This window comes from Salvelinus fontinalis, chromosome 35 (genome assembly GCF_029448725.1).
Source record: "Salvelinus fontinalis isolate EN_2023a chromosome 35, ASM2944872v1, whole genome shotgun sequence".
NCBI lineage: Eukaryota > Metazoa > Chordata > Actinopteri > Salmoniformes > Salmonidae > Salvelinus > Salvelinus fontinalis.
The window spans coordinates 28,253,543-28,278,469 of record NC_074699.1 but is presented as its reverse complement, the minus strand read 5'-3'; the positions used below and the strand labels follow the sequence as shown (position 1 = coordinate 28,278,469).

The following is a 24,927-nucleotide window of genomic DNA, read 5'->3' as shown; positions in this document are numbered from 1 at the left end:
AGAACACCTGCAGTCAGCAGAGTTTGGTTCAGACTGCGCGTTGTGTGCTGCCTTTTGTGAGGTGTGCCACTACCTACCCAGCATGTGCCTTAGTAGCCAGCCAGGTAGGCAGTCTTCACACCTCATTTAAATGATGATTACCAGACCACTTTTAGCAGATTGGAGAATTACTGGATGTAATTGTTGGAGAATTACTGGATGTAATTGTTGCAACATAGAGGAGGGAAACTAGATGGAAGGCTTGACCTCCTTCCACTATTCCCAGTATATGCTCAGGTTGTGCAGTACGGGGGTATGGTAGCTAAGTTTGGTTGTCATTGGCTGATAATCGTTGATGAGTGCACTAATCACCACTACACCAAAATCAAACAGGCTAATTTCCCACGTGTCAAATAAAAAGTTGACACCATCTCTTGATGTGAACAAAAGAGACCTCAGTACTGACCCTAGGACTAACCTCTGACCAGGTGTTCTGGCTAATTGCCTGGATCCATACGAGAAGTCTGTAAATAAGGAGTTGCTGAGTGTCATGTAATGGAGGAATGTCAGGCACCGGCCTTAAGATCTCTGGCTCACTGAATGTCATCGCTGTTCTCTCACACGCTGATGGACAAGTCTGAGGGAGCTGTGACTCATTAGTTTACCTCAGGACAGACTTGTTATGTGGTCTTTTTAACTGTCAAAAATGGCTCAACTTTCTGAGTCTGTCAGTAATATCGAGTTAGATTTCCTCAAAAGGCCATTGGCAGTACACTGAACAAAAATATAAATGGAACATTTAAAGTGTTGGTCCCATGTTTCATGAGCTGAAATAAAAGATCCCAGAAATGTTCCATATGCACAAAAAGCTTATTTCTCTCATTTTGTGCACACATTTGCCAGCAGCATACCACCCTGCATACCACTGCTGGCTTGCTTCTGAAGCTAAGCAGGGTTGGTCCTGGTCGGTCCCTGGATGGGAGACCAGATGCTGCTGGAAGTGGTGTTGGAGGGCCAGTAGGAGGCACTCTTTCCTCTGGTCTAAAAAATATCCCAATGCCCCAGGGCAGTGATTGGGGACACTGCCCTGTGTAGGGTGCCGTCTTTCGGATGGGACGTTAAACGGGTGTCCTGACTCTCTGAGGTCATTAAAGATCCCATGGCACTTATCGTAAGAGTAGGGGTGTTAACCCCGGTGTCCTGGCTAAATTCCCAATCTGGCCCTCAAAATCATGGTCACCTAATAATCCCCAGTTTAAAATTGGCTCATTCATCCCCCTCCTCTCCCCTGTAACTACTCCCCAGGTCGTTGCTGCAAATGAGAACGTGTTTTCAGTCAACTTACATGGTAAAATAACGGTAAAATAAAAAAAATTGTTTACATTACTGTTAGTGAGCATTTCTCCTTTTCCAAGATAATCCACCCACCAGACAGGTGTGGCATATCAAGAATCTGATTAAACATCACGATCATTACACAGGAGCACATTGTGCTGGGGACAATTAAAGGCCACTCTAGTTTTGTCATGCAACACAATGCCACAGATGTCTCAAGTTTTGAGGGAGCATGCAATTGGCATGCTGACTGCAGGAATGTCCACCAGAGATGTTTCCAGGGAATTTAATGTTAATTTCTCTACTATGGTGTATTTCTGTTTGTAATGAAGCCCTTTTGTGTGGAAACACTCAGTTTGATTAGCTGGGCCTGGCTCCCAAGTGGGTGGGCCATGGCTGTGCCCCTGCCCAGTCATGTGGAAACCATAGATTAGGGCCTAAGGAATTTATTTAATTTGATTGATTTCCTTCTATGAACTGTAACTGCAAAATCTTTGAAATTGTGTGCATGTTGCGTTTATAGTTCAGTATACAGTGCCTTCGGAAAGTATTTAAACCCCTTGACGTTTTTCCACATTATGTTAAGTTACAGCCTTATTCTAAAATGGATGAAATAAATAAAAATCCGTAGCAATCTACACAGAATACCCCATCATGACAAAGTGAAAACAGGTTTTTAGAAATTTCTGCAAATGTATTAAACATAAAAACAGATACCTTATTTACATACAGTTGAAGTCGGAAGTTTACATACACTTAGGTTGGAGTCATTAAAACTAGTTTTTCAACCACTCCACACATTTCTTGTTAACAAACTATAGTTTTGGGAAGTCGGATAGGACATCTACTTTGTGCATGACACAAGTAATGTTTCCAACAATTGTTTACAGACGGATTATTTAATTTATAATTCACTGTATCACAATTCCAGTGGGTCAGAAGTTTACATACACTTAGTTGACTGTGCCTTTAAACAGCTTGGGAATTCCAGAAAATGACGTTTTGGCTTTAGAAGCTTCTGATGGGCTAATTGACATAACTTGAGTCAATTGAAGGTGTACCTGTGGATGTATTTCAAGGCCTACCTTCAAACTCAGTGCCTCTTTGCCTGACATCATGGGGAAATCAGCCAAGACCTCAGAATAAAAATTGTAGACCTCCACAAGTCTGGTTCATCCTTGGGAGCAATTTCCAAATGCCTGAAGGTACCACGTTCATCTGTACAAACAATAGTACACAAGTATAAACACCATGGGACCACGCAGCCGTCATGCCGCTCAGGAAGGAGACGTTTTGTCTCCTAGAGATGAACGCACTTTGGTGCGAAAAGTGCAAATCAATCCCAGAACAACAGCAAAGCACCTTGTGAAGATGCTGGAGGAAGCAGGTACAAAAGTATATTTTTCCACAGTAAAACAAGTCCCATATCGACATAACCTGAAAGGCCGCTCAGCAAGGAAGAAGCCACTGCTCCAAAGCCAGACTACGGTTTGCAACTGCTCACGTGGACAAAGATTGTACTTTTTGGAGAAATGTCCTCTGGTCTGATGAAACAAAAATATAACTGTTTGGCTATAATGACCATCGTTTTGTTTGGAGGAGAAAGGGGGAGGCTTGCAAGCCGAGGAACACCATCCCAATCGTGAAGCACGGGGTGGCAGCATCATGTTGTGGGGGTGCTATGCTGCAGGAGGGACTGGTGCACTTCACAAAATAGATGGCATCATGAGGTAGGAAAATTCTGTGGAAATATTGAAGCAACATCTCAAGACATCAGTCAGGAAGTTCAAGCTTGGTCGCAAATGGGTCTTCCAAATGGACAATGACCCCAAGCATACTTCCAAAGATGTGGCAAAATGGCTTAAGGACAACAAAGTCAAGGTATTGGAGTGGCCATCACAAAGCCCTGACCTCAATCCCATAGAAAATCTGTGGGCAGAACTGAAAAATCATTTCTGAGCAAGGAGGCCTACAAACCTGACTCAGTTACACCAACTCTGTCAGGAGAAATGGGCCAGAATTCACCCAACTTATTGTGGGAAGCTTGTGGGAAGTTACCTGAAATGTTTGACCCAAGTTAAACAATTTAAAGGCAATGATACCAAATACTCAGTGAGTGTATGTAAACTTCTGACCCACTGGGAATGTGATAAAATAAATAAAAGCTGAAATAAATAATTCTCTCTACTATTATTCTGACATTTCACATTCTTAAAATAAAGTGGCGATCCCAACTGACCTAAGACAGTGAATTTTTACTAGGATAAAATGTCACGAATTGTGAAACTAAGTTTAAATGTATTTGGCTAAGGTGTATGTAAACTTCTGACTTCAACTGTAAGTATTCACACCTTTTGCTATGAGACTCAAAATTGAGTTCAGATGCATCATGTTTCAATTGGTCATGCTTGAGATGTTTCTACAACTCGATTGGAGTCCACTTGTAGTAAATTCAATTGATTGGATATGATTTGGAAAGGCACACATGTCTATATAAGGTCCCACAGTTGACAGTGAGTGTCAGAGCAAAAACCAAGCCATGAGGTCGAAGGAATTGTCCGTAGAGCTCCGAGACAGGATTAGATTGAGGCACAGATCTTGGGAAGGGTACCCAAAAAATGATTTGGCATTGAAGGTCCCCAAGAACACCGTGGCCTCCATCATTCTTAAATGGAAGTAGTTTGTAACCACCAAGGCTACCTAGAGCTGGACGCCCGGCCAAACTGAACAATCGGGGGAGGAGGCCCTTAATCAGGGAGGTGACCAAGAACCCGATGGTCACTCTGACAGAGCTCTAGAGTTCCTCTGAGGAGATGGGAGAACCTCCCAGAAGGACAACCATCTCTGCAGCACTCCACCAGTCAGGCCTTTATGGTATAGTGGCAAGATGGAAGCCACTCCTCAGGAAATAGCACATAACAGCCCGCTTAGAGTTTGCCAAAAGGCACCTCAAGACTCACAGACCATGAGAAACAAGATTCTCTGGTCTGATTAAACTCTTTGGCCCGAATGCCAAGCGTCACGTCTAGAGGAAATCTGGCACCATCCCTACGGTGAAGTATGGTGGTGGCAGCATCATGCTGTGGGGATGTTTTTCAGCAGCAGGGACTGGGAGACTCGTCAGGATCTAGGGAAAGATGAACGGAGCAAAGTACAGAGAGATCCTTGATGAACCTGCTCAGGACCTCAGACTGGGGAAAGGATTCACCTTCCAATAGGACAACGACCCTAAGCACACAGCCAAGACAACGCAGGAGTGGCTTCGGGACAAGTCTCTGAATGTCCTTGAGTGGCCTAGCCAGAGCCCGTACTTGAACCCGATCGAACATCACTGGAGAGACCTGAAAATAGCTGTGCAGCAACACTTCCCATCCAAACTGACAGAGCTTGAGAGGATCTGCAGAGGAGAATGAGAGAAACTCCCCAAATACAGATGTGCCAAGCTTGTAGCGTCATACCCAAGAAGACTCAACGCTGTGTTCGCTGCCAAAAGTGCTTCAACAAAGGACTGAATACTTGTGTAAATGTGATATTTCAGTTTTTTAGCAAAAATGTCTAAACCTGTTTTTGCTTTGTCATTATAGGGTTATTGTGTGTAGATTGATGAGGGAGAAACAAACAATTTAATACATTTTAGATTAAGGCTGTAACGTAACAAAATGTGGAAATGTCAAGGAGTCTGAATATTTTCCGACGGCACTGTAGATTAGTTAAATTCCCCTAAAGCAGACCCACAGTCTGAGGATGTGCTTTCTTTTAACACTTTCAAACAAGTAATGACCAGATTAGTTTGCATGTGCCAGTTTTTCTTTTCCAATAGGCTTTAGATTTCAATGTTTTACCAAAAATATCAAATTAAAGTTTATTTGTTGCGTACACAGATTTGCAGATGCTATTGCAGGTGCATCAAAATGCTTGTTTTTAGCTCCAAGATGTTTGGATGTCAGTGTGTAGCATTGCAATATGCAGTATAGCAGCTGTTACATACAGATTTCATCCAGCTAGTATTACCCTGAGCCCCTCTGTCTCAGGCTGCAGTGCTGAGCACCGGCAGTCTCTTCTGAAGAGCTGAGAAGACTCAGTGAGACTGCCTTGGAGGCGTATAGGCCTATATGAATCTTATAGACTAAAAACCATGATGAATCATTATAAGAAGTATGGCAAGGAGGTATGAAATTAAGAAGTTGCATACATAATTGTGTCATCACATTTCTCTTTCAATAATGAGACTTGATGTGGTATACACATTCCAAAAATGTGATATTTGACCATATCATAATTTTTGTAAACTAACATAAAAGGGTCTTTGTTGCAAGGGCTGATTTGTTTCTCCCGTTTGAAGTAGATGGGTGTTATAGAGATGTGGTGCTTAGAGTACTCCATCCCATCAGTGGAGAAAGTGCTCTTCACGTCATTGTTCAGTTAATTGTTCAATTTCCAGGAAACCACTGGTAGCCCTTGTGAAACCACTCATCAGAATCAACCATCATGGTGCTGGGAGATAAAACATTCCAACGTGAACTCACACTCCCTAAATGTTGGGATGGATAAAAGTCCACAGTCTGTGTGCTTGTGTTGCAATTAGCTACAAATACTTCTACATATGCTCTAGAGATGACAGCTCTATGCATGTGTGTAAGTAGACTGAGTCAATGTGTGCGTTTACACTGTGTGCGGGTTTCTGCCTTGCGTATGATTGTGGGTGTGTGTCTCTGTGTGTGGGTGTTATTCTCTATTTTGATCCCGTTTTTTTTGCGTTCTTTATGCTTGCGTCTCAAGGACATTGTGTTATGCCTATGACAGCGCCCTAACTGGATAAGTGCCATTTGACGATGCCAAGCTTTTCACAGCTCCCCTAGCTACAGTATTTTAGCTGAAAGCAGGGTGTCCTTTTTTATCAACGACAATGCCAATTATTTAGAGTTGGTATTTTGAGTTGGAACAAATAAGTATGAATAAGTGGATTATAAGCCATTACTGTCCTATTGGAACAGAGGGTTAGAGGGTGCGGTCCTTGGTTTGGTGAGTATTTATCTGAATACTTTTCTAATATGGAAGTACAATGCATTGCTAATGTAAAAGATGCAAGCTCTCATTATTACGAAGTGAGTCTAACGATGCAATTGTTCTTATTGTTCGGATGTACTGTATGCTCTCTCGGATGGTTATTTCTTGCATGCCACAGCGAGGTTTTCAGTAGCTGGAGGGATGGTTGCAGACTGGAAACATGTTCAACAGACACTCATTGTGCTCGGTTAGTTAATGACTGATTTTTCATGATTGGGTCTCTGTTTGAAGAGAGCTTGTTGAGGACCTGTTTGGCTGAATAGTGAGGAACACACTGACCCTAAGCTGGAGGAGGCAGGAAGGGATGCAGGGATTGGATGGACTTTGGCTGGTCAATTGTTTTGAGAAGACCGCACCACAGTGAGCGAATGGATGCTTTTGTGTTTTGCCTTGCGAGCAACTGAATCCTCTAGATGTGGCCGCCACCCCACATATCATCCTTTTATCATGCTGTCACACAAGGACCAGGACAGTCATCAGTTGTATGTGATGCACTGGCCTCTACCTGACAGTGGAGAGATGAGAAGAGCCTTGATTTCAGGTGAGGTCAGCGGTGGATTGGAACATCTTCATGTAATACATTACTCATCATGCCAACTAAGTATGTTCTGTCTTCCAGCTCAGGGTTTCCCAAACTCGGTCCTGGGGCCCACCCTGGGTGCACTTTTAGTTCCCCCCCCCCCTAGCACTACATAGCCGATTCAAATAATCAAAGCTTGATGATGAGTTTTGGTTATTTGAATTAGCTGTGTAGTGCTAGGGCAAAAACCAAAGCGTGTACCCAGGGGGGGTCCCAGGACCGAGTTTGGGAAACCCTGTTCCAGCTGACAAAGCACATCCTTTAGCTATAGAAATGGCCTTGCTGTTTTGATGAACGAATCCCCTGGCCTATGGTATATCCCCGTTTCAATATATGAACGTATTGTAACCCTCTGGAGTTCTAAGCCTATTGCAACATAGTTGACCTTGGTTTGCTGAACTGAAAATGACATGGTCCTTGTCGGTTAGAAAGCCATAGCCTGCTTCTAACAGAGTTATCCTGAAAACAGGTTAATTTATATATTTTGTGCTCCGGTAATGACATCAATCATTGCTTTCACTAACATAATTTGTCAAAAAATGAGGCTGACTGACTGTTGCAGCTGTTGAAGCTTCCTTTTATGAAGATGTCCTTGCCCTGTTGTCAGGGAAATGAATCACGGTTGCTAAGGAAATGAGACTGTGTGGTTGACTAAGGTGTTGACTAAGGTTCGCCTTGGCAAGACTATTTTGATGCAAAAGTAGACCCACATGCTTGGATGCAGTGTGCAAAAGCCATCGGAATCAATTTGTTGATTCATTTGTCCCATTGTTAGCTGATTTATGCATGTGAATTAGTGGCTTTATTGACATTTTCACTCTGTAATACACTTAACCATGTCTCTGTTGTTTTTTGCTTCTGAATGCAAGAATAAGTGGGGTTAATCAGTTCCCTAAATGTGCTCTGTGTGTGTGACTGTGAGGGAAAAAAAGAGTGAGAATGAGAGACCGAGAAAGGAGAAATTAAGTTTGCTCTACCTTGGTTGCCTTGATGCTGTTGTCTGGGTTTCTATGTTCTTATATTAGAGGCATTTAAATGCTGTCAGAACCACTGCCGGGTAATCCACAGGTGGTTGAGAGAGAGAGGGGGGGGGGGGGGGTGTAAGATACACATGCTATTACAACTCACACAGTACCTACATACCTCAATCTTTCCATGACTTCACTCCTACTGTAGGCATGATTTTCATTCCAAACAAGCCGTACTTATGAGAGGTGATACAATTAGGAAAGAGGACTATAACAACTGTATCGAGAGTAATGTATGCTACTGCTCTGGTGTGTAAATTAATTCCATGAGAAGGATAATGCCTTTTTTTTCTAAAAAGGAGAAACGGCTAAATGGCATAGAACCCTCAAATTAAAATCTGGACTTCGAAGCTTGTTCCACTGCTTTTACATCTCCCCCCCCCCCCCCTCTAATCAGGCACTGGGACACCAGGTGCGTGCATTTAGTTATCAGGTAGAATAGAAAACCAGCAGGCTCCGGACCTCGTAGGGTAAGAGTTATATACTCCTGGCATAGAATAAATGCTATTTGTGTGCCATTTTCAAGTCAGCGTCCAGTTTTTAATTAGACACATCTGTATAGCGAAAGAGTAAGTGGGCATGTGTGTTTTTGTAGTTTTCTAACACCAGCCGGTAAGTGAACCAGTGAAGGTTCTGGACAATGGAGCTGTGGAATCCAGTGAAAGGAGGAAATTCCTGTGGCATTCAGGCTGAACGATCTTCCATCCTCTGACTAAAGTCAGCTCGGTTGCTCGTTGATATACTGTTGACTATTTCCTGGAAAGATGTTTCATTGGTATCCTATCCTGTGGTGATTTAACAGCACCCAGTCAAGATCATACCACTGAAATGAGTCATTACCATGTTGATATGGTATACTACTAGAAGTAACACTTGGAGTGTACACTTCACACTTGTATGATTTTGGCTGAGAAACACTGAGTAAGGGCATCTGGCAATGAGTCGTGTTGAGGCGGAGGAGTAGGCTGTCATCTCCATTTTCCAGCCCCACCACAGTCCCTAGTACACCAGACACAAGCAGCTATAGAGAGTAGCCTCTCCTTTAGCTCAACTCTCTACCACAGTAGGAAACTCTTGCTTCAGACATTCCTGACTGTGTGGTTGTTAGACTGAGTCCTTTTCGGTCACATTCCTTGGTGAATACAGGAGGAGCTTTAAAAAAAAAACTGTAACCCTAGCTCTGCACATATGGGTTGCCCGCTGGCACAGACAAGGGATGCATTGAGAGCAGTGCGAGTCTCCGTGGCGACAGGAGACAAAGTAGTGTACAGCTCAAGACCTGAGAGGAAATCTGGATATATTAGTGTAGATACGAAACTCCATCCTAGGATCAGGATGTTTAGTGATAATTCACTGGGCAGGCCCCAACGAAGGACACCGATTCAGACAAAGAGGCTGTGCCCTAATCAACAATGATGACGGGACTCGTGCACAATGGGGATAGGGAGGAAAGGGGGAGGCATTAGTCTTCTCCCGGCTCCATCCACATCCACTCCAGTAGTCCTCAAAGAAGGCAGTGAGGGTAATGAGAGCTCCCTGTGGTCCCTGAGCTTCTCCTGCGTCACTCCTGCTGTCTGGTTGGTTGTTCTCCGCAGCACATCTGTAATTGAGAACCTAACAGTGCGTGCTCTATGCTACACTTAAGGCACATGCAGAGTTGCCTTCTCCAACGTCGTCTTTTGAAGCTATTGTCATCAGCAGGGGATCACAATTCCAGTAACTGGGTGAGGCTGATGCTTAACCGTCTGGTCCTGTTCTCTGTAGCCCTGTCCTCTGGCCCTGCTCTGCGGCCCTGCCTGGAGGGTGTGTAGACTCTCTGGTCTGGTCCTCAATGGCTGAGTCTGGAGGACTGGAGTTGGGCCAAGCAGCTGCTGCTAGCTTTGAGGGTTTTGGCTCTCAGGCATACGGGGTGACCGACGATCACTCCCTGCTGTCAAATCCCCACTACACACGTCACTAAGTTTTTAAAGTCTCCCATGCTGTATACACACAAACTGCCATTTACACACACTCCTTTCAAACACACACACACACACACACACACACACACACACACACACACACACACACACATCAATGCACTGACATGTTTGGCATCAACTGGAAGTAAAGCTTCTAAGCACTGCCTCAGGCCTTCACGGTATGCTCAGAATGAACACTACTTTTTCCGATAGTGTTCTGATTTACAACACCGCATAGACTCCTCTATTTGTGCAAACAGGCAGTCTGCACCACCTCTTTCAAGACTTGTTCACCTCTAAGTGGTTTCTACATCTTCAACATCTCTAAGTGGTTTCTACATCTTAAAGAGGACAAATTGTACGCCCTATGAGATCAACTTAAAGGCCACCATGCCTGAATGACATTACTGTCTGTCTCCTTTCTGTAATCAAGTCACCCATGTCACTGCCTCGACTGCTGCTGAGGTTACAAGTCAGAAATCACAATCTTTGCTCAAGCCTACGTATTTTACGTGCTGCTGTGCTTTCCTGTAACCCCTAACCCCTTGTCCCTTTAACAGACCTGGGTTCAAATTAATGATATGTATTAACCCTAGATGACTGACAGGGGGGCGCTGTTTTAAAACCAGCGTGCAGCCATTTTGGTACTCCTCAATTGTAAAAAGAGATTTGGGAAGCAATAGAAATGCATTAATTAATGTCTACAGACACCTTAATGCATACTTTTAAATTATATTAAGTGAAGTGAACATGACAATTTTAAAAGGTAAAATGACATTCCTTAAAATATATTTTTTAGGCGTACTAATGTTATTGACCCTACTACAACAAAGAAATTATTTTTAAAATATGTAATTTATTGAATTACTGTAGATTTCCATTCATTCCTATGAAGGTCTGCTCCTTCTGGGGAGTGCCAATATGGTGGCCGGAGGCCTCAAAGCCTATCATTGGCCATTTTACATAGCATCCACAGTCCTGGATTTCTACACATCATTGGTTCAAATACAATTTAGGGTATTTCAATTACTTGCAAAAACATTTCGAAGTAAGTATTTGAATATGTTTTCTTAGAAAAAATAAGTAGTTGAATATTGGCATGTGTTTGAAAATACTGAAATACACAGTCGAGTGTATTTTCAAATACAAATATTTAAATATTTTATTATTATTATTTAATTTTATTTTGTGACAAAACAATCAGTCATTGTGTAGATAATCATTGTACCATCTAAACCTCTGTGAAATATATTTTCCATAACCCCAAATAGGGGCTACAGTTTACAATTGGCTCATTCATCCCCCTCCTCTCCCCTGTAACTATTCCCCAGGTCGTTGCTGCAAATGAGAACGTGTTCTCAGTCAACTTACCTGGTAAAATAACGGTAAAATAAAATAAAATAAATAAATATTGTATTTTCAGCTGTTTGAAGCTGTTGAACAAAGCCGAAAGTAAAAGATGCAAAAACGGAACTTAACGGGAAGCATAGAAATAACGCATATAGAACAGGATCTACCACTTGTTAGACTTGCTTTCAATGAGAATTAAAGATCTATAACTTGCATTTCTATGTGAATTTGGCCGGGGTGCCCAAAAAGTTACATATTGTAGTTTTTAAACCCTGGTCTGTTTGGTCCTAGGGTAATTTGAAGTAATGTATTTGAAAATAGTTTCAAATAGTAGGCTAAAAACACTAAAATACACCAAAAATAAGTATTTCAAATGCACATTTATTTGAACCCAGCTCCGCCTGGTGATAAAACATGTTTTTTTCCTAGTGCTTTTCAAGCACCGAAAGACGCTTGTACGATAAGCCCATCTCTCCTCACGACAAGGCACCATTTAACTGATGTGAACTGTCTGTATATAACGCCCCAGAATGAGGACAGATGTGGCCATCAGACCTACCCGCAGGCAGCGTCTGCCTGACCCAGAGCCCTAAGACCCTCAGCTGCTGCTGCTCTAGAGGAATTACTGGAGGATTACATTTTTTGATTTGTGGTGAAGCTGTAATCCACTAGCCTGGCTAAACCAGACTGAAAACTACAGCGCCTGAGTGTAGTGGCGTCGTTGACCTTAGGAATTAGAACACTATAGTAATTTAATAGGATCTCTATGAGCGGCGTTCAGTCTGTTTTAACCAGGCTAGTAGGCCTAATCCACATGCCGTCTCTATTAGAGACTAAACTTCAGGACAGCCTTTGGAGAGACTGTGGGGTGGCGGGGCAATGAGAATATGAATTGTGTGTGGAACCAGATCAAATGATGGGCCTTGTACACTAGTACTAGGAATTAAATAGTATGGTGGGATGGATGAAGTGAGTCAGTCTGTGCACAGACGGACTCATAGGGTGAATTTTAATCCTCTGATCTGAAAGCTTTCGTCTAGTGCTACAGTAATGAACTGCTGCATCTGAACATTAGATTGGTCAGTCTTGACTGATTGATATTAGTGAGGGTCAATGGATGCTTTGTGATAACTGTGTGGGTGTGTTACCAAGTGTTGCAATAGTAATCAAGGGCTCTTCAATTATTGCGTAACAAACCCTTTGTTAATGTGATAAAGAAATCACATCTGTGAAAGACTGGCTGGCCTTAATTTGATATTGATTACAAACAATCTCACCACCCTGCTCTACAAACACTATATCTAGGAGAGAGGTTATATAAATGGCCGCGGGAGGATGTGAATTTCTCTTCCCGTGCTGCTGACTGCTATTTTGGTTCACTCTTACAGGAATAATGAAGGCCCAGTGCACTACTTTGTATTTTGAAATACTTGTTTTATTTAATTCTTATTTGTCACACCGACAAATCAGAATTAGAGCTGGGCAATATGGACAAAAATCCATATCCAGATAATTCAGTAAATTTATCATGATAACGATAAATTAAACAATACGTTTATAACATTAATATGCATCACAGTTAGTTTTTTATATTAGTAGTTATTGAAACTTCTACTACTTCTAATGTTGCATCTATCAGTTGTCCCATTAACAATCACCCATAATAGGAAACTTATTTCATTTTAAACCTCACATTTCTCTAGTAGGGCCCAATAGGTTGCTTATCGTAATGAACAATATCAGCCAAATGCCCACGATAAGTGGACGTTTGGTCGATATCGATAATTTTCGTTATTTTACCAGCTCTAGGTTTTAGGTCAGCCTAAATTTAGTGTGAGTATGGTTTCAGTTTGCATGCACAGTAGGTTATAGTTAAACATCATAGTTGGTCATAAACACAAATATTCTAGTATTGTAGGACCTAAGTTTAGTCACATTATGAGCCTGGCTTCATGTTCAGGAGAGCGCAGATATAGTCCTAGACGTTACACACACACACACACACACACAATCAAAGTGCTGCTACTATAGTATGCAGTGGACTCAGATGCTTATGGAAAGTCACACCTGCCCAGTTTGCAGCTGTGTAAAAATAGTCTATACAGTAGAAAGCACATACTGTATGCATAATATTGATGTCAGGTATATTTGTTCATGTACTCATAGTTAGATCATTTTCATTCGGAGGAAATAAATACAGCTTCTGCTCTCTGGAAGCTCAGTTGTGACTGGTTCACTGACTTACTGACATATGTGATTCAACGCTGGTATAAAAAATGGTATATTGTCCGGTATGTTCATGTACTCTCAGTATTCGCTGGAAAAGAGAGTTGAGTTGTGACTGGTTCACCAACTGACTGACTCATATGATTCATTGGAAAATTTACAACAACCAGGTTATGACAGCTCAGTGTTCAAAACATGGACCATATGGCCATGTCAACACCCTTAACTGTATGGCACCATGGAAAATTACCCTCATTAAGCCTAGCTGGTGCTGAAGCTGGTGTTTCCCTCCCTTTCTCCCTACAACACCTCAGTAGCAGAGGTCAACACTGTCTAGACTTCAAATCTACTTAAGTGATAATGCCCTCGAAGCCGGTGTTTGGAGGATATATTGGCATGGGTGTTGTTGCAAACCGTGCCAATGTATCCTCTAAACCTCGGCTTCGAGGGAATTATCACTCTTATACAACGGGTTACCAACAAAATCAAATAATGATTGACATATTTTCATTAACATTATTTTGATGAATTTATTCATTTTTATTTATTTATTCATACTATGCTTGTTCGTTCTATTGGTTCAGTTGCCAGAGACACGACCCAGTCGTTAAGTATTTTTGTTCCAGTCGTTTGTTATAAATGTTCTGTTGCCATGATGGCTGGCAACCTTCTTATCCCTTGCTTGCTAGCTAGTCAACTTTGGCTAACACATTCACGTCAAACAGTGCAGCCTGTCACACCTGCTCCCGCTTCCCCTCTCTGGAGCTCGAGGGTGCCAAGCTGCCCTTCATTACGCACACCTGTCACCAGCATTGCGCACATCTGCGCTCATTGGACTCACGTGGACTACTTCATGTTTTGATTGCCTTCCCTATATCTGTCTGTTTCCTCTGTTTCATCCCCATGTCAGCATTGTTTTTTTTTTTCCTCCCTGTCCAGACGCTGTCCTTATTCTGTTCCTGTCCGTGTTTCATTAAATGTTCACTCCCTGTACTTGCTTCTCGTCTCCAGCGTCTGTCCTCACAGAATGCTGACGCCACTATTTGAAGCATCCGGGAGTTCTTGATTTTGGTTTGTGGTGATGACGACGGGTCAGGGTGCCGCTGCCGATGGAACCAGTGGTGCCTCAGCTGGCTCGTCGGGCTTCCACGCCTTAGCCGGCTCATCAGGCTCCCATCCCACGTCATGCCTCAGCCGGCCCTACAGGCTCCCACGCCTCAGCTGGCTCGTCTGGCTTTCACGCCTCGGCTGGCTCGTTGGGCTCCCATGCCTCTGCCGGCTCGTCCGGCACACACGCCTCGGCTGGCCCATCAGGCTTGCCCAGGTTTGACGCCTGGTGGCGCTCCTAGAGGGTGGTGTGGGGTGGGGGTACTGTCACACCTGCTCCCAGTTTCTCTCTCTAGCGTTCGAGGGCACCAGGCTGCCCTTCATCACACACACCTGTCACCATCATTACGTGCATCTGCGCTTATTGGACTCACCTGGACTCCTTCACTTTTTTATTGCCTTTCCCTATATCTGTCCGTTTCATCCCCATGTCAGCATTATTGTCCTTTTTTGTTTTCCCCAGTACAGGGACTGTCTGCATTCTGTTCCTGTCTGTGTTTCATTTAAATGTTCGCTCCCTGTACTTGATTCTCGTCTCCAGCGTCTGTCCTCACACAGCCAGAATAAAGTAGCTGCATTTGCGTTTGTTTAAGCTGTTTTCCAGTGAATTTTCTTTGGGGGGATACATCTTTAAAAATGAGCGATTTCGCCTGCCATAGAACATTTGCTCTCTTGCCAGGCCACTGTTCAGAAGAGATAGCTAACACAATCACTTCAAACTGAAGCTGGAATGACAGCAAACTAGCTGCATTTCTTGTTTTTCTATTGACATTTTGTAAATACGCATCAAAATTATGCTGATATATGATTTCGACTGGCTGAGAAAAGCTGCCAGTCTGTCTCGTCACACTCCCGATATGTTCATAGGACAGACCAAGGTTATTACAATGTTCCGCTGTTGAAACACAAATGCTAGTCTAAAAGAAATGGAAGATAATGTCTAGATGCTTTTTTACAACGTATATGTCAATTGCTTGGCAGGGTTGATGAGACAGTGGATTGCACAGTCAGATGGAACAGAGTAAATAGGCATTTCAGCGTCATAGATTTAGCCAGTGGTATCTTGTGGAATACACACTGTCTGGAATGCGATTTTAACCAATCAGGATTAGACCTACCCGTTGTATAATCTACTGTACTGCACACTGTTTTGATTATTTAAGGGTTTTGAGTGTGTAGTTCATAATATTTCTATGATGTACTTGCTGAGATTTCTCTGAGGGGGTGTCAGTAGTTCATTGGCTAGTGTACTGAGTAGTCATTATGGCTCCATGATCAGTGCCGTGGTGGTGGAGGCAGGGCCAGGGAGGACCGTGAGAGAGGCCCTGCGCCAGACCCTAGCAGGCTGCTGTGATGGAAGGAGTTGGGAGGTCCTGGGCTGGGGCACTTAGCCAGCTCGCCTCGGCCTGGCCTGGCTCTGCTAACAGAGGGGTTATGAAACCAGAAATAGGGATGTGGTTGGCTGCACTGACTGGAAACAATGCTCTCTTCTTTCTTTCCTTTTCATTTTCTTTCCTCCTCCAGTGTTTTCTTTTTGTCTCCATTTTAGAAAATGCTTTACTCGCATGCACAGGGAGATATTGATTATTCAGTATGGGAAGGAAGGAACACTTATGATATTGAATGTGAAAGCAGTGGTTCTCATCATGTCCATAACTAGCTACATCTTGAGAGAACAGAAAATTACCTAGTCTGATTGATTCAACCTAGATATTGGCTTTTAATTATGAATTTTCTATGAATATCACTGTTCAGGACCATTCATTGTGTGTGTGTGTGTGTGTCGTAACAAAATGGATGGCTACACTTGTGTATATGTGACACAGCGTTTGTGGAAGTGAATGTGAAACACTTGTGTGTGACGAGCCCGGCTTCCGACCCACGCTTTCGCTCTCGCCTGTACTTCCTGTGTTTATCATAAACAAGCCATGATAAAGTAAAGAGCTGAGAACAGCCTGAGATAACATCCTGTTAATGTCATTGTCTTTCGGCAGCTCTCCCTGCTGCACCAAGCTAATCCAATACCACTGGATGATGCTACTGGGGGTGAGGGCGGAGAGAGGAGGGGGAGATGGGAGCCAGATCTAATTTGAGGACAGTGCATTACTGTACATATTTGTCAGCTGTGAGAGTGCAGACAGGGTCCTGTTGTGAGGGGAGTTGGTTGACTCTGGTAGCCTGGTTAAACGAGACTGAATGCAGCATCCTGAGTGAAATGCACTTATTTGCTTGATATACAGTGCCTTCAGAAAGTATTTACACCCCTTGACTTATTCCACATTTTGTTGTTAGTCTGAATGTAAAATTGATTACTATGAGATTTTGTGACACAATACCCCATAATGTCAAAGTGGAATGATCTTTTTAGACATTTTTACAAATGAATAACAAATGTAAAGCTGAAATGTCTTGACTCAACACCTGTGTTATGTCAAGCCTAAATAAGTTAAGGAGTAAAAATGTGCTTAACAATTCACATAATAAATTGCATGAACTCATTCAGTGTGCAATAATAGTCGTTCAAAAATCATGTTAAACACTATCTCATCTCTGTACCCCACACATACAATTATAGGTCCCTCATTCGAGCAATGAATTTCAAACACAGATTCAACCACAAAGACCAGGGAAGTTTTCCAATGCCTTGAAAAAAAGGGAACCTATTGGTACCAATAGGTGGTATTTGTATTTATTATGGATCCCCATTAGCTGCTGCCTTCTTCCTGGGGTCTGGCAAAATGAAGGCAGTTATAAAATTTTAAAAACATAACAATACATTCATTACAGAATTCACAACACACTGTGTGCCCTCGGGCTCATACTCCGCTACCGCATATCTACAACGCAAAATCCATGTGTATGTGTGTGGATAGTGTGTGTGCATGTGTCTGTGTTACGGAAAAGTGGGGACTGTGAAGTAAGATGTATTTTTACCTGCTTTTTAAATCTGATTCTACTGCTTGCATCAGTTACCTTATGTGGAATAGAGTTACATGTAGTACTGTGCGCCTCCCATAGTCTGTTCTGGACTTGGGGACTGTGAAGAGACCTCTGGTGGCATGTCTTGTGGGGTATGCATGGGTGTCCGAGCTGTGTGCTAGTGTTTTAAACAGACAGCTCGGTACCTTCTGCTTGTCAACGCCTTTTACAAAAACAAGTAATGATGAAATCAATCTCTCCTCCACTTTGAGCCAGGAGAGATTGACATGCATGTCATTAATGTTAGCTCTCTGTGTACTTTTAAGGGCCAGCCATGCTTACCTCTCCTGAGCCAACTGCAATTTTCTCAAGTTCCTCTTTGTGGCACCTGACCACACTACTGAATAGTAGTCCAGTTGCGACAAAACCAGGGCCTGTAGGACCTGCCATGTTGATAGTGTTGTTAAGAAGGCAGAGCAGTGCTTTATTATGGACAGACTTCTCCCCATCTTAGCTACTGTTGTATCAATATGTTTTGATCCACAGTTATTCCAAGCAGTTTAGTCACCTCAACTTGCTCAACTTCCACATTATTCATTACGAGATGTCGTTGAGGTTTAGGGTTTAGTGAATGATTTGTCCCAAATACAATGCTTTTAGTTTGGGAAATATTTAGGACTAACTTATTCCTTGCTACCCATTCCAAAACCAACTACAGCTCTTTAAGTGTTGCAGTCATTTCAGTCGCTGTAGTAGCTAACATGTATAGTGTTGAGTCATCTGCATATGTAGACACACTGGCCCGCAAAACACCAGTCTCAACATCAACAGTGAAGAGGCGACTCCAGGATGCTGGCCTTCTAGGCAGAGTTCCTCTGTCCAGTGTCTGTGTTACTTTGCCCATCTTAATCTTTTCTTTTTATTGGCCAGTCTGAGATATGGCTTTTTCTTTGCAACTCTGCCTAGAAGGCCAGCATCCCGGAGTCGCCTCTTCACTGTTAACATTGAGACTGGTGTTTTGCGGGTACTATTTAATGAAGCTACCAGTTGAGGACTTGTGAGGCATCTGTTTCTCAAACTAGACACTCTAATGTACTTGTCCTCTTGCTCAGTTGTCCACTGGGGCCTCCCACTCCTCTTTCTATTCTGGTTAGAGCCAGTTTGCGCTGTTCTGTGAAGGGAGTAGTACACAGTGTTGTACGAGTCTTCAGTTTCTTGGCAATTTCTCGCATGGAATAGCCTTCATTTCTCAGAACAAGAATAGACTGACGAGTTTAAGAAGAAAGTGCTTTGTTTCTGGCCATTTTGAGCCTGTAATCGAACCTACAAATGCTGAAGCTCCAGATACTGAACTAGTCTAAAGAAGGCCAGTTTTTTTTTATTGCTTATTTAATCAGAACAACAGTTTTCAGGTGTGCTAACATAATTGCAAAGGGGTTTTCTAATGATCAAATAGCCTTTTTTTAAATGATAAACTTGGGTTAACTAACACAACGTGCCATTGGAACACAGGAGTGATGGTTGCTGATAATGGGCCTCTGTACACCTATGTAGATTTTCATAAAAAATCTGCCATTTCCAGCTACAATGGTCGTTTACAACACTAACAATGTCTACACTGTATTTCTGATCAATTTGATGTTATTTTAATGGACAAAAAATGTGCTTTTCTTTCAAAAACAAGGACATTTCTAAGTGACCCCAAACTTTTGAATGGTAGTGTACATTTAAATGTGAAAAATCATGGAATTGCCCAGCTGTGGCTTACTCTGACTCATAAAAATGTAGTATGAATGGTGGTCTCCTGCACAACAATCCCACCAGCTCAAATATAGTTTGCTCCCCTTCAAATGTAGCGGCAACTTTTTTCATTTCTTAGCCCTCACATGTCGCGAGGCCAAAGCGAAGACGACATCCAGTCCCTTGAACTTCACGTCCTCTATCTTGTGTTAATGCACGTTGCCAGTTTGCGACAGCAGCCATGTGCGTTCTCAATCTCGGTGGCTGGGCTCTGGGTTGTCGATGACGTCTGTAGTTTTGTGCTGCGGCTGCTCCAGGAGTCAAATGACGCCAGTTTGTGAGGCCTCTGTGAGGGTGCCTCGATTTGCCTCAGCTCTTTCAGAGAGAAAGGCCTCCCAGACAATGCAGTGCAGTTACTGCTATTCATCTTGTTCTTGAGAGACTCCAGCCTATTCAAGCCAGGCCGCTATTCCAGCACTGCTCCGCACGACTCCACTCAGTGGCGGAGACAGACAGAGATCCGCTGCATCGGTCCTTTGCCATGACAACTTTAGAATTGGAACACAAAGCGGTTGTTGGGCTGGGAGCTGTAATATCAAGCCGTTGTCTCACAAACAAGCGCTCTAGGGCGGTGTTAAATGGCTGCCTCTGGACAAAACATCCTGGAATGATCAGTACTAGTATCCTACTGTCCGACTGAGACAGACCTATTCACTGATCGTTAACATCGTGGGGAACTGGGCCATCTGCCCCAGTACGAGGCTGCTCTCCAAATGTCTTCATTATTTCCTCACTGTCCTGACCTCCTAACATTGGAATGCACACAGACAGTATGTCAGACAATGAAAGTGATCCCGGTATAACTAACATACAGAGTAAGACAAAGTACGCTACAAAGCCACTGAAAATCAAGAAAAAGACATTAAGTGAACAGGAAGATGCGCAGATTTGGAAGGAGAACCATCATCCTGAGTTTCATTGATAAGCAGAAGTTCCCTGGAGCCTTCTAGATAATAAGTCTCCCCTGACTGCTCTCTGAGATATACTGTCTCAGTGCCGTTTCACCGTCCCTTTGTCCCAGAACCATTCTCTAACAGTACCACCCTTAATTGTCTATTTAGACTTCCCTCACAGTCGTGGCTCATTGTCTATCTCCATCTGTCTATCTCTGCCTCTGTATCTCTCACTGCAGACTCATAACTTACTCTCCAAGTCTCCCTGTTTAAAGGTGATAACACCAACCTACCGTGCTGCATTATCCAGGAGATGAGTAGCCATGACAAAATGGGACCTTTGGTCCTTTACTGTCTGCCATTGGGGCCTGGTTATCCTCACCTTCATTCACCCTCCCTACTGTTTACTCTGGTTGCATGCATGAGCAGTCATCTAGCCTGTGGGTTGAAAGGTTTGAAGGAGCTAAATCAGAGAAATGATCTCATATTTCCCAACACGTCTGATGTAAGGCTTGTAGTGTTTTGTGTGGGGGTTCTTTTTGAAGGAATAATTTCCTTCATATGAACAGTGTGTGTGTATATCATAGATATGAGGGGCCCTGATCTCCTCAGGGCCCCAGCTGTTTTCTAATAGAGAAGACGGATCCCTTACCAGTATGTGCTTTACCTCGTCCTCTGCTTTAACTCCCTAACTCTGTCTGTTAGTCAGACTGCAGGATAGCCTGTGTAGTACAGGATAGGGGCTGGGTAAAGGGTTGTTAGTTGTTTGGCAGTAATAGTCTTATAGTAATAAAAGGAACAGTTAAACAGCAAGGCTGTAAATTGCTGACCAGACCTTCATCAACACACGGCCTGTTGTGACAGAGCAGGTTGTCACTATGACTGGAGCATCCTGAGTGGTTGGCTGGCTGGGATATCCATTCACACAGCCCAACAGGTGTCCCTCCCTCTCTTGCCTTTAGGTACATAACCTCATCAGCCTTTGTTATTTTATGGCACAACAGTTGCCATGCTAAAAGACAAACAGGCAACAATGCTTCATACTGTTAGGACAGGTCCAGGAGTCAGGACTATTAGCAACTGCTGAGATGAGGTTTATATTAACTAACTTTATGCAAGCTTAATTTCATATTGTTTCAACCCAGCAACATCTACCGCCTCCCAAACACACCAGCCTGTTTATGAAGCCAAGAATGTAATCCCTGTGATATCATAATCCGTCTCTGTGATATCATAATCAGTCTCTGAGCCCAATGGTTTACGTTCACGCCCATATTGTAGCTGTGCTGTTGTGTTCTGTGATTTTATTATCAGGTGAGACAAAGACCAGCCGCTGGGCCCTCTTTAAACCAACCAGATAAGGATGCCTAGTACTTCCTACAGCGTGCTTGAGACGAGCCTCCCGAATGTATTTTTCATTCAGCCTTAGATTTGTAAATACCACGTAGCCTCTGATTCACTGAGCAAACTTCCTGTGTGCCAGGAAGCCAGGCAGCGAGGGCAGACGGACTAAGGGGAATCAGACTCCTCATATACTGACTGGCTTTAGCGGCCTCTGCTCTGTGCTCATTAAGACAGGAGCAAAGTACATATACTGCCCAGCCAATAGATCCTAACAAAACATAGACCTGGTTTATTTTCCTACAGCTTAATACACCTTGATTTATTGATATTTAATGTAACTTCTAAGGGGCTGCATTCATGTCCTTAATCATTAGCGAGACTGCAGTTTCACGTAAAGAAGAACGGTTTGGCCATAACCCAGTGCCGGTGATTTAAAATATGCTTCTTTCAGAGTGGACCAGTTATTTTTGTCCATCTTTTAAATGTGTTACGTATTAAAACTATGAATGACAATCTCCTTAAACTCTTGTGAATGATTGGTTGCTAAGGTAAAATTCTTGGCAGACATAGACTGAGACTCTTGGCTAGCATTTAAACTCCACAATGCTGAATGTGTTTTGTCAGAGTAAAATTAATAAGATATAAGTAAATGAAGTCGAGACCAGTGTGGTGTTTCATGATGCAGGAGTTCTTCCCTCGATGACGTATTCTCGAGTAAAGCGCTCCATGGAGAGCTTATTCATTAGAAGGGCTAGGTGTCATCATGGCAGTTCTCCATGGAGCTGTGGCCAAACCAGGACAGAGACTGAGGACTGGGGCTGGGACTGAATACAGACAAACCAGGCTTTCTTGATCGTGGGAACAACTGCAGGGCTTTGGTTGAATGAGGATTGAAGATTCACTCACTTGTGTATACATATTTACACCCTTGGCTAAAACAACAGTCTGTCTTTGTCATATGAAGGGACTCACTGTGTACAGTGCTAAACTGTATTTTTTTTTAATGCCAGATAAAAATGTCATCTGTTTATTGAAACATAACAAGCTTAGTGAGTGCATCAACATTTTTTGACATGTCAACAAGAGAAAGTGCTTTGAAGAGCCATGCCCCTCAAGTGTTGTGGATTGCTATTTCACTCTACTTCTGTCTTGATAAGTGGTTCCAGTAAGCTCACCCAGTCTGTCTCTGTTGTCTCCTCCCCAGGCCTCTGACTGTGCCAGCTCCAGTGGGTGGAGCTACATTGGGCCCCTCTCTCTGCCCGCTCAGCACTGATGGGACAGAATCCTGAATCCTGGAGGAATCCTTGACGACCCCTCTTTCTTCCTCTGCCCTCCCCGGCTCTCCCCCTCTTTCTCTCCTCCTCTCCTCTTTCCTTAGACTCTCCTCCTCCCCCGGTCTCTTCTCTCAGTCCTGGGATCATTACTCAACCCCACTGAAGAATGGACCACAGTAGCTGGCAAGGATGAACTGGGTCTGCCTGCCAATGTAGAAAGGGAGATAAGAGGGAGAAAGAGTGAAAGAAAAGCGAGCGAGAGAAAGTTCAAAACCTGTGAGTGAAAGAAGAGGTACATATTAAAAATGCCCTTGAGGGAGAAAATCGACAACTGCACTTGAGCAGTATGAGCTAGAAGACCTCAGCAAACCTGCCGACCTGGATGTGTGGATCTGTAGACACACATACACACACACACACGTCTGTCTCAGTCGCAGCAGAAGACGGCTCCTACCCTGCCCTACACTGTGGGGTGTTTTCAGCGTTATTCCCTGCCTACCATACCTGTGTTAGGAGTGGTGGAGAGGAAATTCATCAACTCTTAGAGGACAGTGGAAGTTGATAGAAATGCTTCTTTGTTAAAACCAGCGTGTTTTGGGCCGTAACCTTTTATCAGGGTTTTAGTAGTGAACAGGTCAGCACCACCATGCCGGCTAAAGGGAAGTACCTGTTAAATGACCAGGAGCTGAAACATGAGGCCCTGTACAGGAAGTTCTCCTGTATCAGCCAGTACCAGCCTCTGGTGCTGCTACTGGGCCTCTCCATGCTGTCCTGCGGAGTCCTCATCATCCTCTTCTTCGCCCTGCACCTGGTGAGTGTGTGTGTGTGTTTAGCTGATGTGGAATCGCTAGCTAGCGGCCATTGTGTAAGTGACGTCATCTACCGAGACCTAGAAGTGTGTGTGCACCTATGTATGAAGTGACAGTATGCTACACATCAGAGTCCAGCTACTTACAGCTTTTTTGAATGACTTAGTAATATCCCCTGAGGGGATGTGATGTCCTCACTGGATGAGTTTATAGATAATGTATGGAGATTAGCACATTAAAGATGTTATTTTTCTGTAGTACAGTAACTGTGCCTAGATACTGAATTAGAGGTCTTTGTTTTTTCTCCTCGAAACGACAGTCTGTGGCAAGGCGTAGCAATACAATAGAGATTATGTTTTTTGTGTAGACTTCAGAGTTTAAGAAGCAGGTAATCACTGTATTTGTGTAGCAGGTAAATATGTCACCAGTCTAGAGTTTTAGTAGACATTTTAGGTTACATGTACACGTCTGTGTAGAGCAGTAGGTAATCACTCTGATGCATAAAACGTAAAGCAGCACTTACACTACCGTTCAAAAGTTTGGGGTCACTTCCTTGTTTTTGATAGAAAAGCAAATCTTTTGTCCATTTTTAAAATAACACCAAATTGATCAGAAATACAGTGTAGACATTGTTAATGTTGTAAATAACTATTGTAGCTGGAAACAGCTGATTTTTAATGGAATATCTACATACAGTGCTTGCTCCACTAAAAGTTTTGGGATTATGCTGCGGGACTTGGAGGTAGTTTGAGGATTAGTACGGTACCTTGCGTCACCACTTCATTACTCCAGACCAGCGCAAGCACTGATTATGTTTTGGGGTCCTACTGTGTCTCTAACTGACAAGGAATGGGTGACATAAACCTAAATAGAAACTGATAATTGTGCACGACTTCAGTATTACTTACTAAAACTGTTGTTACACTAAGGTTTTTATTATTTTATTTTGTTAGGATTATTTTGGTCTTACTGTAGTACTGTAGCCCACTCCCGACCAGGCATGAGGTACAGCGTCTGATTGGTGTAATGGTCTAAGACACTGCGTAGCAGAGCAAGCGTTGCTACAGATGCTGGTTCAATACCCGTGCCACCCTCGACTGGGAGACCCATGAGATGACTGTAGGTTTTTGGTTTCTCTCCCTCGAAAAACAGAAATAAAATATTCTAAATAACAAACTGTCCTTTTTCTCACTAATTTTACGTTATTTGAAAACAAAACCATCTCCAAAATATTGTTATTTTTTTAAACAAACCG

At 43.1% G+C, this 24,927-nt stretch overlaps 1 protein-coding gene across 4 annotated transcripts in view; it reads left to right on the top strand.

Moving 5' to 3' along the window:
- Positions 1 to 24,927, top strand: part of LOC129834661 (adenylate cyclase type 2-like) — a 71,838-nt gene that overhangs the window by 4,942 nt on the left and 41,969 nt on the right. For all 4 annotated transcript variants that reach the window (XM_055899855.1, XM_055899853.1, XM_055899858.1 and 1 more), the window contains exon 2: positions 22,794 to 23,674. In XM_055899855.1, the coding sequence (XP_055755830.1) occupies positions 23,510 to 23,674 (165 nt within the window). In that variant the 5' untranslated portion in view covers positions 22,794 to 23,509. The remainder of the gene's footprint in view (positions 1 to 22,793; positions 23,675 to 24,927) is intronic.